Here is a 13,751-nt window from a genome sequence, read left to right as displayed (position 1 = left end):
CATTTATAATTACTTCGAATCTATCAAAACTTTCGCATTTAGGTATTTATTAAGTACCTCAAAAATAACTAATTTTATGTATGTAATACCCAAATAAACCTTTCTTGAGAAATGAGTTTTTCATTTTCATTTATATCGAAAGATACTTTATTATATTCTGTACAAATGTCCCGTACGTGACAATGGAATGCTCCTATGGTTATCTAGCATCTGAATGATATGACAGTGATATGCCAGCGAAATGGGTCAAAGATCCAGCACTGAAAGTTATGCAGCATTTGCTCTTAATGGGTTGAGAGAAAACCCCGGAAAAAACTTCAACCAGGTAACTTGTCCCAACCAGGATTTGAACCTGGGCCCACTTGTTTCACGGTCAGGCATGCTAACTGTTACTCTTTTGTACTGTTAATGTTTCTGAATGAAATCTCTTTTCTCTTCTCTCATGAATACATGGAACGCTTATTTCACTTTCCCTCTGTATCAAGTAAGGATATGTATAGTACATTTCCTAATCGCCTGAATTTGTAACAAAATAATTTTACATTGGATTTAGGATTTCGAGTAATTTGTACGTAGTTAAGTATTTACCTTTGTAATAAAAAAAAACATCATTTACCATTTACTTAATTTATTACTACAAACTATTTACAGATCATTTACTTTAACATGCCTCTTGTGATTACACCAGATGGTGGTTCTCCTAATTCACTCACTCCAGCAAGACCATCTTGTGAGACTCGTGCATGTGCCAGTTTAGCTAGGGACTGAAAGTGAAAAACAAATTAACTCACTGTTGTAGCCACATATATCCAAGTTACAGAGGATGTTCACTTTTTATGTTGCAACATAGATTTAGAGTTGTCATTTCAAGAACAAATATTACATTGGGGGGGGGGGAGATATATACAGAGTGAATCGTAATGTCATTAATTTCAGTGGGTTATTCTTTGATATATTTCATTCAAAAAGTTAAGTACAAAAAAAATTGTTTTACATCAAACATTTCAAAGTGTTTTTGGTAACGCCAGTAGTTTAATTCCTAATATGCCCAGTCAATTTAAGAGAGCAGTGTATTATGATAGGTCTAATAAATTATTGAAAGAATTTTAGTTTTGTCCTTCAAATGTGCAGAAATTTGATCAGAACAAATGTAACATTGTAAAATTCTTTTGCAGGACGAAAAGTTACATTTGTTTGGATCAAATTTTTGCACATTTAAAAGGCAAAATCAAAATTATTTTTATCATAATACACTGTTCCCTTAAATTGACTGAACATATTGGGAATTAAATCAGTGGCTTTCCCAAAACACGCTATGAAATGTTTCATATTGTGACAGGCGGGAATCGAGCACACGTCCCGCAGGAGGGATGGCACGTGAGGAGACAGGCGGCGAAGAAGGGAAAGACGCAAGTCGGCAGCCACTGTAGCGCAGAGCGGCAAAGGAAGTTGCGCACACATCTATTGCAAGGGCATGTGCGGTGTGGTGCGAAGCAAAGGGGGGAAGCTGGAAGTTTCGAAAAGCCACGCGAACCGATTGTTGTAATGAGATTGTTCTCGAAATCGTAATTTCTGGAAAGTGTGGTTTAACTAATAAAAAGCGAGCAGCCTTCGAAGAGAGCCAATTCAGTTTAGAACAGTGAGTCAGTCTTGTCAAGCAGCAGTGGACGAGCTAGGAAGCCAGCCTTCGAGACCTGGGTTCGACTTGAGGACCACAACTGTGGCAGCGACCCGGCGAGTGTGGCGTATCCGGAAGTCTTGAGTTCGAGTGCAGTGGACTCTCTCTGGAAGTCTTGGGTTCGATATACTGTGAACTTGAGTGAATGAGCTAGAAGAACTGACGGGTCTGTTTTGTAAATAGTGCTTTGTGAACATTAGTTGAGATTAGCAGTACATTGTTCTCAATAATCAAAGTGAATTGTCATTGTCGTCTGTGGAGTGCAATAACGAACACTGTGTTGCTGTGTGGAGTGAAATACCCATTGTTGACGGGAGTGTTTGGGTTCAGTTATAGAAAGTCATTATTGTTGTGAATAAAAGCAACATTGTTGTGTGAATTAAAAGTTACAATATAAAACAATGTTTATCTCGAAAAGGAAGCAAAAAACGAGCAAAATTTATACTTTACTTTTTTGTTTGAAATATTTCAAAGAATAACACCGTGAAATTAATGACATTACTTATGGTTCAACGTGTGTGTGTGTGTGTGTGTGTGTGTGTGTGTGTGTGTGTGTGTGTGTGTGTGTGTGTGTGTGTGTGTGTGTGTGTGTGTGTGTGCGTGTCTCTCTCTTAATATCAAAGACGGACATCTGTCGTCTCCCTAGTTTTGATCTAGAATCAATTTTTTAATTCACAGTGTTCTCGTAATATTTAACACAATTCATTTTATAAATGTAGTGTTAGAGTTTGCATATGGTTTCACTATAACTGGAAAGAGAGTGAAAAATTGTATAAAAAACCGTAGCTATCTAAATTTCGATTGAGGTCAGATGTCCGTCTTTGATATTAAGCTACTCATATATTATATAGGTATATATATATATATATATATATACACACACACACACACACATTTCTTACTGCCCGAAATATCAATCATTTAAGGTCTGAAACGTGGTAAATTACATTTTAAATAACTACAATACAGTATAGGGTTCAGGAATTTATTAAAACAAATTACAAACTGTATAACCTTCAACTCAATTTTCCAAAAGGTGTATAACATCAAACTGGCAAATAACCAATTGATACATATTAGTAATAGTTTTTAGAAAAGTTTACTTATTATTGCAGAAATTCTAATTTGTTACTTAGCTCTTCCATCCTTCACCGAGTCGCAGCAAAAGTTCCCAGTGCTTCTATCAGCCAACCAGCAGTAGGTGCCTCCACTATGGCATCTGCCAACTAACAGTACTTTGCAAAATTAAAACTTACGCACTACTATGTTATATTAATAAATGTTGTAAATTCTCTAAATTTTAAATGCCTGTTTTATGACTAACAATTACAGAATGTTGATAATGGCTATTCATACAAATTCGTCTTCCCTTATCTGCATGGCTGGTGAATCCCAGCTTAGTTTATACCATCACTTCTGACTGGTGTTTATGTTATCCTTCAGTATGTGTAGTGCCAAAAGAGGGAAAGAGAGCCAGAGATCACCATGTGAAATATATGGCTGGTGATTCCGTGAATCCCTTTCACCAAAATTAGTTGTCAGACCATAGCCTGTCCTTAACAAGCAGCTCAATAAATGCACACAGTGACTCAGCTAAGAATAAACGCGCGGTTATTGAGTTAACTTGTGTTTTGCAATGGTTATATATTCAGTGCATGAACGTGTACATATTCTGAAAATATACATTTGGAAAAAGAAGTCCTGTAGCAGAACAAGGGAAAACTTTAGATGTAAATTTCCTGGTGCCCAGTTTCGTGTAGAAAAACAATACTAAATTTAGTGAATGGGTTTAATAAAACAGGTTCTGTGAATGATGTGATGTGAATTCATCACACCAGAATGACAACACTTCTCCAGCAGCTACTGTAGTATGGAGGATGAGTAGGCCTTCCAAATGTTATTAATATAACATAGTATGTAAATTTTAATCCAGTGAAGCACTGCGAGTTTGCGGGTGAAGCAGCGGCAGTAGTGGGGGTGGGGAGACCTGTCACTGGTCAGCTAACAAAAATATCGGGAACGTTTGCTGGGACTTACTGTAATTTCTTCTGGAAAATTATCTCAAGAAGTTGTGTAGGGTAACCAATATTCTTTTTATAATGTATTGGAGAGATGAAAATCACATTTTATTATCTTTAGTTCTTTGTTCACACGTACTGAGCAGAAAATCATACAATACCTTGAATGTCCGTGGTTCCCAAATTGCAAGATCTGCAAGAACTTTCCTGTTCAACAAAATATTGCAGCGTGCCAAACCTTCTCTAAACAAATTATATGTCAGGTTATGTTCTTCGCATCCTGCTGTAATTCGTGTGACCCAGAGCTATAAAGTAATAATAATAAAAATCTCAGCAAAATTAATATTTTCTATATAAACACACGAAAAGTTACTTTATGTATATTGTACTCACAGCAGCCATATCTTCTTTCTTCAATTTCCTCCCTTTAGTAGCATAAACCAATGCTCGATGGACATATCTGATAGCAATCGAATAGCAATTCCTTTTTCTCCCATAAAAGTGCTGTAAACATAGAATTACGTTCAGTAGAATACAATGATTTCATTAAAACATAAAGTGTGAAATAACTTTCGATAGTGGAAATATGTCATTAATATAATTACACTCACCAAAACACCTGTCCTATAATTAAGGGATTGAGGTCTGATTTCTACTAGTCTTTTAGTAAAAGGTGTACTTGTGTCTCCTTTGCTTACTACTTAATTTATGTTGTTAATAGTGTATAACTTGGACATATTGTTTAATGTATGTATTAACTTTGTGAATTATTAATAAAATTAAATTATTACTTAATTTATGATTATATATATATATATATATACACACACATCACAAAAAGTTTGAAAACACCCTATTTTTCGAGTTTTCTTTCAAATTACTGAATGTAACTAATAAAATAATTTAAAATCATTGGAATACATGCATTTATTTGATAATTTTTATTGATTAAACTCTTAAATTTCATAAATGACGAAATTAACAAATTGAATAATTTAGTGAAGAAACATCACAATTTAAATTTGATATGAATTGGCTGTGAAACTACAATTTTTAGAGTATCAGTACTTGGTAACACCTCCTTGGACTTGAATAAATGCAGCAATACGTCTTGACATGCTGCTAATAAGGTCATCATGTACCTGTTGATCAAGACGGTCCTACTCTTCAACAGCAGCCTCTTGTAGGTCTTGGACAGTCTGTACAGGAGGATTGCATTGTCGAATGGCAACTTTGAGCCTCTCCCAAGCATGTTCTATCAGGTGAACATGCTAGCCACTTCATTCTCCTGATATGAGCATGCTCGAGGAACTCATCCAGACATCTTGCTCGGTGTGCCCTAGCATTATAGTCTTGAAAAATTAATCCACCACCAAATTGTCTTTGGATTGGCTCAACGATGGTTTCCAGAACCTGATTACAATACAATTCTGCTGTTATATTACCCTCGACTGGCATAAGATGTGTACGACGTCATGCATGATGCCTCCCTAAAACATGATGGAACCTCCACCTTGTTGGTAATGTGGAATTGCATGACGAAGTTTTGCAACATTACCCAACTCTCTCCAGATGAGAATTCGTCCTCAATCTGGTTTAAAGCAAATTCTGGTTTCATCTGAGAACAGTACACAGTTCCATAAACTGAGATTCCTGTTTTCATGTTCTCTTGCCCAGTCAAGCTGTGTCGTCTGGTCAACGAAGGTGATTGCCAAGCAAGTCCAGCATGCAGATTGACTCCATGAAGACGGTTTCTGATGGTTTGTGTGGCTATATTTCTTCCAATAATTGGTTGTAGGACCCTTTGAATTTCTGTGGCATTAATTGAAGCGTCAGCTGGAACAACGGTAAGTTACAAAATTTTCATTCGGTGTGTTTCCATGTAATAATGTTGTATGTCATGTTTTTTTTATTTTATTGGGTTATTTTACGACGCTGTATCAACATCTAGGTTATTTAGCGTCTGAATGAAATGAAGGTGATAATGCCGGTGAAATGAGTCCGGGGTCCAGCACCGAAAGTTACTCAGCATTTGCTCATATTGGATTGAGGGAAAACCCCGGAAAAAACTCAACCAGGTAAGTTGCCCCGACCGGGATTCGAACCCGGGCCACCTGGTTTCACCGCCAGACGCGCTGATCGTGTATGTCATGTTACCTTGCTATACAGTACTCTTTGGCTTGCAACTGTCCATCAATGCAGTACGTGAAATTTGTCCACTCAAAAGTTTGCTACCCCATAAGAACAACGTTGTACTTGTACACAGTTTTGCAGCTCCTGTAAATTTTACCAAATGTAACTTATAACGTTGTTCCAGCCGACGCTTCAATTGTAGGCCTTCTCTGAGCTAATAATTTAATAATTGAATGTAGCGATCTTGACCTGCTCTAGTTACTCATGGCCGACATTCGCGAGGTCTATCAGAGACTGATTGTCTTGGTAACGTCTCCAGGTCTTCAATACATCACTAGGAGAAAGTCTAGACATTGAGCTGTTTCCCAATATGATAGGCCTTCTACGTACATTGCAATAATGCACATTCGCATAAGTCAGCATTGTCAGACAGAGCCTAAACGGAGCAGAGCGCTCCACTATAACTCGTTGCGTGCTCCGTTGCTTCCACAGACATAAGCAAGTTCACGCTCTGACTGGGCGTCTCTAGCTCCACAACCGGTTTCAGAGCTTACAACTCTGACACTACTGGCGTAAGTGGTGGTAGTCTATGTGCCATTAGACTACTAATGATTTAATGATAATATTATAACAGATTAAAATATTTTCAACTTTTACAACACTATTCACACTTATGGATAACTTCACTTATTTGCAATATTTGAAGCTTATTGCCTATTAGTGTCTTATTTTTTTTCATTAGTATTGTTGAATCAATAACATCGAAAAGATGTTAATAATGAATATAAAAACCAAAGAAGAATGCTATTATATTTGTTTATCACCATAACACAGAAAATGTGTTTCCAAACTTTTTGTAATGTGGGTGTGTATAAAGCCCTATATATAATAATTATAAGTCCTGGTTTTGGTTTTTTATGAAGTTAATATTATTATTCCTAATGTGGAAACACTTAGAAAAAGTGAGCGGAAAACTATCATTGTTCAGATTTATTATATTCACTTACGGATATCGGCCAATTGGAAATGGTAGTCAGCCATTTTGTGTTTGATGTTTATAACACGGATAGGAACTGTTTGGCTCTAGTTTATGCACTGACCTCTCATGCTGTATCGGCATGATCTTTACGTGAATTTATTTTCGCGTGTACATTCCAGATCAAATCAAGCAGTTCCTTTCATGCTCAGTTTACACATCTTGCATATACGAAGGTTAGGTTTAGTTAGTTTAGGTTTTTATTAACCAAGTCCGCGCAAGATCCTGTCGCGAGCCGCATGTGTATAAATCGATGTTTGATGACGTCACATTAATTCGATATTCGATTGTTTTCATTTTGTCTCTGTCACTTTGAGATTGGTTCTGGTGATGGAAGTTGTATGTAATCCCCATTTCAGTTTGGTTGATAGGGTTTCCCCTCTACTCACACTCTTTACCACCCGTGAAGGGAAAGATGCTACTGTCTATCTTACTAACGTTCGACTAATTGAATTTGAACATAGTGGAAATTCTTATTATTGAAAATGCTTACTGGTAATCTATATTTCGAAAATCTATACTAGGCGTTTGTATTTCATTTTACTGTTGTCTATATCAACTGGCACATTAAAAAGCTACTGACAGCAGAAGATAAATGTTTTCTTCGCCGCTAGTTGCTACTCTAAGCATACACAACGCAACAATCTGCACTGTGTCATTCCCCCCCCCCCCGACTTCATAATATAAACTAACATCCCTTAATTTAAGTAATTAATTATTAGTTGAAAATACTGTAAGAACGACACTAAAATATACTGAAACATGTAACTGTCAAACATCTGTGTCACTGTATTTTATATCCACTTATGTACTTTGTTTAATTTTTTATTTTCTTGTGTGTACAACTTGGGGGGGGGGAGTGCAGGTATAAGAGGTAACAGCTACCAGTCTGACTGACGGACTCAGGGCAAGTAGAAGGGGAAAGAAATGCCTTCGCATCCTCTCATCTTGCATAAAATTGCATTTAGTTCTAAGTCTCATTATGGTGGTTTGTGTGGTGGTTGTATTTACGAATGTCGGATATTTAACAGAGTTATGTTCAAGAGGGCATATCCAGATCATCATGAACGCATGTATTGGGTTTTACATGGAAGTGGGAGAAATGTATCCACATCTTCATTAATGTGAGGTAAGTGATCGTAGTTTGCTATTTACTGACTCTTTTGTCGTTGACAGGTTATATTATATTAGCTTAGGAATGTTAAGTTGATCGTTATTGTAAATTGAAATGTAAGTTTGAAATTGTCTATATTTAAAGTGTTTTTTTTTTTTTTTGGTAGGAGACGTCGTTGCACATAGGCCAGTTTTACACTAATCCTAAACATCTTATTAAATACTGAACGAGTTCTGAATTATAACCTAAAATAAGACACTTTCCCCGACACTTATTCATAATAAGGTGAAACGAGCAACGCATTTTGTATTTTTGGTTCAGAGAAAATACTTCGTTTAACCGTGGTCTATATGCAACAACGTCTCCTAGCAAATTACCTTTTTCTGCGCGTTTTCATTTTTTAGGCAAAAATCGGAGGTTTTTGGAATTTATTTTTCTCGAAAGGACAGAATCACACACAGACAGGGGCGACCGGTCCTTTAGGGCAAATATTTCGTTCTCCATAATTTTTTTTCGCATTTGAAATACGTAAATTTTGTTCTGGACAGTGTATTGGATTCATAATTGTCTCAGTAAATTTCGTCACATTACGCAATGTGTCGGTAAAACGTCAAAGATTGTATGACACTAAATATTGTGAGCTTGGGTCCACATCAAAGGGCTCCACAACTTGAATCACTTTAGCGCTCAACTGCCATTGTGCGGTGCGTGCAATATCGCATTCGCTACCGACGGAAATTCACGAAGTTACCCTTACGAGTATATGCTTCATTTGGGGCACATCCAAGCTGGCCCGCCTGATGGGTGGAAACAACTGTTGAAGATATGTGTTTTGTGAGTTGCAGTGAGTTAATTCTAGAAAATGCTTGTGAGTTTAAAATATTTGGGACGGTAAATATCGCAGTACAAATTGATTCCATGGTTAAAATTTCAATTCAGAAACAACGAACAGGACACAAAAAAATGGATATATATTAGGGAGAATAATTGATTCTTTAGTATTTCGCGGAACTCACAAATTATCACTGAGGGGTCATAACGAAAATCAGGGAAATTTGTTAGACTTATCTTTACTTGTCAGCCTTGATAATGTATTGGATGCACACTTAAGTAAACAGTACTTCTGTTTTTAATATACTTCACACACTATATAAAATGAATTATTAGTACGTATGACGTATACATGGAAGATCTGAAGCAGGACATTAATTCTATAGATTTTGTTGCTGTGCAGGCTGACGAAACAACAGATATAACCTGTAAAAGCCAATTTGCCATTATTTTGAGATACATAAAAGTTGTAAATCTGTGGAAAGATTTCTTTTTTTCAAAGAAGTAAACAATCGCATATCTAATGGTCTGAGCAAGGTTCTAAAACGAAGTCTACAACCTTTCAATTTTTTTTTTTTTCTTTTTTGCAAATATTACTGGGTTCACAACATTTTTCTCCACTTCACCTAAATGCAGATGCAGTGACTTACCGAGATCTGCATGCAGTAAGCGCATACCAGCATATCAACCGTTTTGGCAACATGATGGAACTTTCAGTCCTGAGTTGTATCCTCCATTAAGGGTAATAAAGTGGAGCTATTGAAATGTTTCGAAAAGGATTGAAGAGACAGATGACTCGAATGGGCTGATACAACAGTGAGAGAAGCTTTTGGCCTAAAAAAAACTTGTTAAATAATAATGAATTTTTGTTTTTTCTAAATTTCTTTTATGACTTGATGAAACATGTTGATATATTATACAATACAATACTGATGCAAACTGCAAATAGATTGAGCATATCTGATGCATTACAACATTTTGAGTCAGCTTTAATGGAAATAAGAGAGAACACTAACAGATATGAAATAAATGTCGATGATGAAGAAGAATGTTCACAGAGTAGTTCAGATGTTAAGCAATTACAAATTAACGATATATGTCTTCAACTATCCGAAATACCTCGAGCTTTTAATGACTTTTTTTGTGAATATAAGTTTTAATTTAGCGAACTTAATACCAAAAAAGGAATCTTCACATCTGCAGAACATTCATACAGAAAAGGATTCGTTTTTTCTGGAGCCAGTTTTATATACTGAAGTTATTGAAGTTATAAATAGCTTCACGCATAAAATAATAAAACAAGAGATGGATTAACAAGTTCTATTATGAAGAAATGTAAATCTTCCTTATGCTTGGCACTTTCTTAATTTATTAATTACGCATTTCAATTAGGTTCTGTCCCTAGAGGTTTAAAAATAGCTAAAGTGGTTCCTGTCTTTAAAAATGGTGATCCTACAAATTATCGTCCTATTTCAGTATTGCCTGTTATTTCTAAAATTTTGGAAAATGTATGAAAGAAAGACTATATAATTATTTTACAAGAATAGAATTTTTCTACATTCATCAATATGGTTTCCGGAAATCATCATCTACTTTAAATGCTGCTGTTGACATGGTTACTTGTAGAGAACAAGTTATAACGAAAATAAAATTCCAGCAGGTTTATTTATTGATCTTAGAAAAGCATTTGATACAGTTAATTATTCAATTTTGTTGCGTAAACTGGAATCTATTGGTATTAGAGATATTGTTTTACAGTGGTTTCGGAGTTATTTAAGTGAACGGTATCAATATGTCTCAGTGAATAACTTGGAAAGTGATACTCTCTTACTATCATGCGATGTGCTGCAAACATCAATTTTGGGACCTCTTCGCTTTCTAATTTATGTCAATGACATAAAATTTCTTCATTTACATTATATTATATTATTCCGAAAGAATTCAAGTTTAATGATTCTGTAATACAAAAAGTTGCATCAGTTAAATTTTTAGGTTTGATTGTTGATGAACATTTAACATGGGATAAGCACATTTTGGCTGTCTATGAGAGAATTGCTCCAATGTCTAGTATTTTGAAAAGGCTTAAAAGATCTTTGCCTATATCTTGTCTCTTGAATGTATATTATGCTTTTATCCATTCTCATTTAATGTATATGTCATATTTTGTTTGGGGACATAATAAGAAAATTTCTTTGAGACCTTTACAAATTATTCAAAATAGAGCTTTAAGAAATTTATTGGGTTTTCATTATTTTACTCCAGTTAAATATCTATATCAATTTGCTTTCGTTCTACCAGTTGAATCAATTATCAGATTAGGTGCTGCTATTTTCATGTACAAAGTTATTAACAATTTAATACATAGTAATATTATATTCCAATTTCTTACATACTAATTTAACAAGACAAAAAGACAATATATTTTTTTCTCAGCATAGCTCACCAACTTATGGAATGAAAGGACTTAACCATTTTTTAACAACAACTTTTAACCAACTTCCTTTAGAATATAGGATTTTACCAAATTGCCGGTGTTTTAAGAATTGTTTAAAAATACGTTTTTGGAAAGATTATTTATTTCATGATTTCAAACTTTTTCTTCTTTCTTCCCAAAACTTTGTTACAGTATCTTATTATTAATTGTTCTTATTTTGCTTTCTTTCTTTAATAAATTCTTGTGTTATTGTTTTTCACAGACTGTAGTTTCATGACTTTTTCAATTACATTGTATAACATATGTATGTGTTCTTGTATAGTCCTACATATGAGTTATCCTTGTTGGGGCATACTCAATAAATAAAAAAAAAAACGGCGAGTTTAATGTTGAATTTGCGTTATTATGTAGTTGGTTGTTTTAGTTATATTATGATGAACTAATTTTTATTCAGAAACAATTAACCAAAACTAAATAAAAAATACCGCAAAATTTGTGAAATATTTGGCCCCACCAAAAATGATCACGAGCCGCCGCTGTATATAATATAATAATTGTAGGCCGAAATATGAAATAATAGTATTCTGTACGTTAGTAACGAGAGACTAGAACTTAGGTCAGTACGCCTAGGCTACATTCTTACCGAATGATACGATTCTGTGGATTATGTTAGTACAGTCTTCTATATTTAGTGTAACTTATTTACTCTAATATCTCACAAATAAGTGATACTAAATGTTAACAGAACTGTAAATGGGGTTTTCTACAGCACGCGACACCGAAAGAAAGCATGAAAAAAGTGAGGAGTAAAAGGTCTAATTTTCAGAGGAAAGATGGTTTGGAACGTGAACAATTGATATAGGCCTACTGTACTGTAGAACGTCAGTTGACTTATAAATATATTAGAACATAGCTAAACAATTGAAAAGAACTGATTGGTGTAGGTAACCTAAAAGTGATTATTTAATACGTAAAATAAAGAGGTATAACACTTCAAAATCAACGCAAAACTCACATTTTATTTCATTTAGATTTATGCAAGGCATATCAAAAAGCTTAAACTGAACTAACCTAACCTACTACAGATTCCCGCAAAGAAGAACTTAGAAAAAGCAAGTTGGGAGTTTGTGTCGCGTCCTATAGAAAAATCTTGCTCTTTTAGCTCATGTAAAACCTTCCCTCAAACTGAACACGATCTCCACAGCATGTTGACAAATACAGAAAATTAGCTACCCATATTAACTCTAAAGTTGAGAAAGTCTCAACAAAATCTCGAAAAATTGAAAAGCCTCTGGCCTAGAACAGACAGTGCTCTCTCAACTAGGACAGCGCTTTGATGCACGATCTTATCTGACATTTCACGTAATAGGGAAGTGATTTTTGGAGAACGGCAACTATGGACAATCCCTGCGCAGAGTATGACAGGCTTCCACTTAAGCTCATTAGCAGTTCCCTTTCAGGTACAGCACAAATTATGTGTAAGCATTCTTTGGTTATGGAAACCCCAATTTTCTTTCTAAGTGGTATAAAATCTACAACATATAGCTTACTGCTGACATTTTCAGTATTCTTCTCTTCTTCCAAAACTCACACGGACCCCTATTTCGGGAAAATAATGCTAATGTTGTAAATACCATTTCCAAACGCTAATTGCAAGAATTGCAAACTCCCTCTAACCTCACTCTACACTAAAATCTCTTATAGTCTAGAGCAGCGTTGCCAACAAGATTCTTAAAAACCCGCTAAGGCATAGAGCAGAAACCGCTAAATTGATATATTGTAAATGTAAAATAAGATTATTTTACCGCTGTTGGTGTTAAAAAAGATCGTTAAACCCCTAAATGAGCCAGAGAAATTTCACAAATTTTATCCGCTAAACTAACACTGAAAAACGCTAGGTCTAGCGGAAAAACCGCTGTATTGGCGACACTGGTCTTGAGGCTTGTTGAGAGCACTGCCACTGCCGTGGGGGCGTCTGAAATATACTATGATTCAGACGGCAGTGATTGAGAGGCTCTATGACGTGAGATCGGTACATAGCCAACGAGTTAGAAAGAGAAGACTATAGAGTGGCCATGTTGTCCTGACAGCGCTCTTTGCGGTGCCACCGCGAAACACGGCAGATCTGAGCTAAGCGCCCACCTTTGTAAAAATTCGTCTGCTTACAAAGTTGTATAACGGAGGTAAGAACTACAAATAAACGAAGAAAAAACATTCCTGTTGTGTGTGCTCCATATAACTGCAATGTCAAAAGGAAAAACACAACTGATATATCATATTTCATGTACATTTCATGAAGTTAAGTCTATAGTTTTGTTAATTAGCAGCATTTTTTTCATGCATAAATGTGTAACAACGCCCGGCATAAACAAAATAAATGGTTCACTGGTAATGTACTTAAACTAAATACGGATAAAACCAATACAATTCTGTTTCAGACCCAGTGAAAAACAAATAGCAATACAATATTAAAACTGTATTTCGACACCGGCATCCTTTATTTCTGC

The 13,751-nt window shown here is 35.3% G+C and overlaps 1 protein-coding gene across 1 annotated transcript; it reads right to left on the bottom strand.

The window, feature by feature from the left end:
• Positions 1 to 608: 608 nt before the first annotated feature.
• mRpL20 (mitochondrial ribosomal protein L20) lies at positions 609 to 12,958 on the bottom strand. Its single transcript, XM_069843285.1, has 4 exons — positions 12,795 to 12,958; positions 4,090 to 4,200; positions 3,858 to 4,001; positions 609 to 764 (listed from the first exon to the last, which is right to left on the bottom strand). Exons 1-4 carry the CDS (start codon positions 12,879 to 12,881, stop codon positions 657 to 659), a joined length of 450 nt encoding a protein of 149 aa, XP_069699386.1. The 5' UTR covers positions 12,882 to 12,958; the 3' UTR covers positions 609 to 656.
• Between the last annotated feature and the right edge of the window lie 793 nt (positions 12,959 to 13,751).

Source organism: Periplaneta americana, chromosome 13, assembly GCF_040183065.1.
Source record: "Periplaneta americana isolate PAMFEO1 chromosome 13, P.americana_PAMFEO1_priV1, whole genome shotgun sequence".
NCBI lineage: Eukaryota > Metazoa > Arthropoda > Insecta > Blattodea > Blattidae > Periplaneta > Periplaneta americana.
The sequence above is the reverse complement of the archived record's forward strand: the minus strand, read 5'-3'. Positions and strand labels throughout refer to the sequence as shown.

What these genes read in the sequence shown, in the direction of transcription:
- mRpL20 (XM_069843285.1), bottom strand. Translation starts at nt 12,881, where the DNA reads ATGGTATTTACAACATTAGCATTATTTTCCCGAAATAGGGGTCCGTGT. An exon ending in GAATACTGAAAATGTCAGCA is followed by an intron (nt 4,201 to 12,794) that starts GTAAGCTATATG and finishes CTATGTTTACAG; the next exon opens with CACTTTTATGGGAGAAAAAG. An exon ending in AGAAAGAAGATATGGCTGCT is followed by an intron (nt 4,002 to 4,089) that starts GTGAGTACAATA and finishes ATTACTTTATAG; the next exon opens with CTCTGGGTCACACGAATTAC.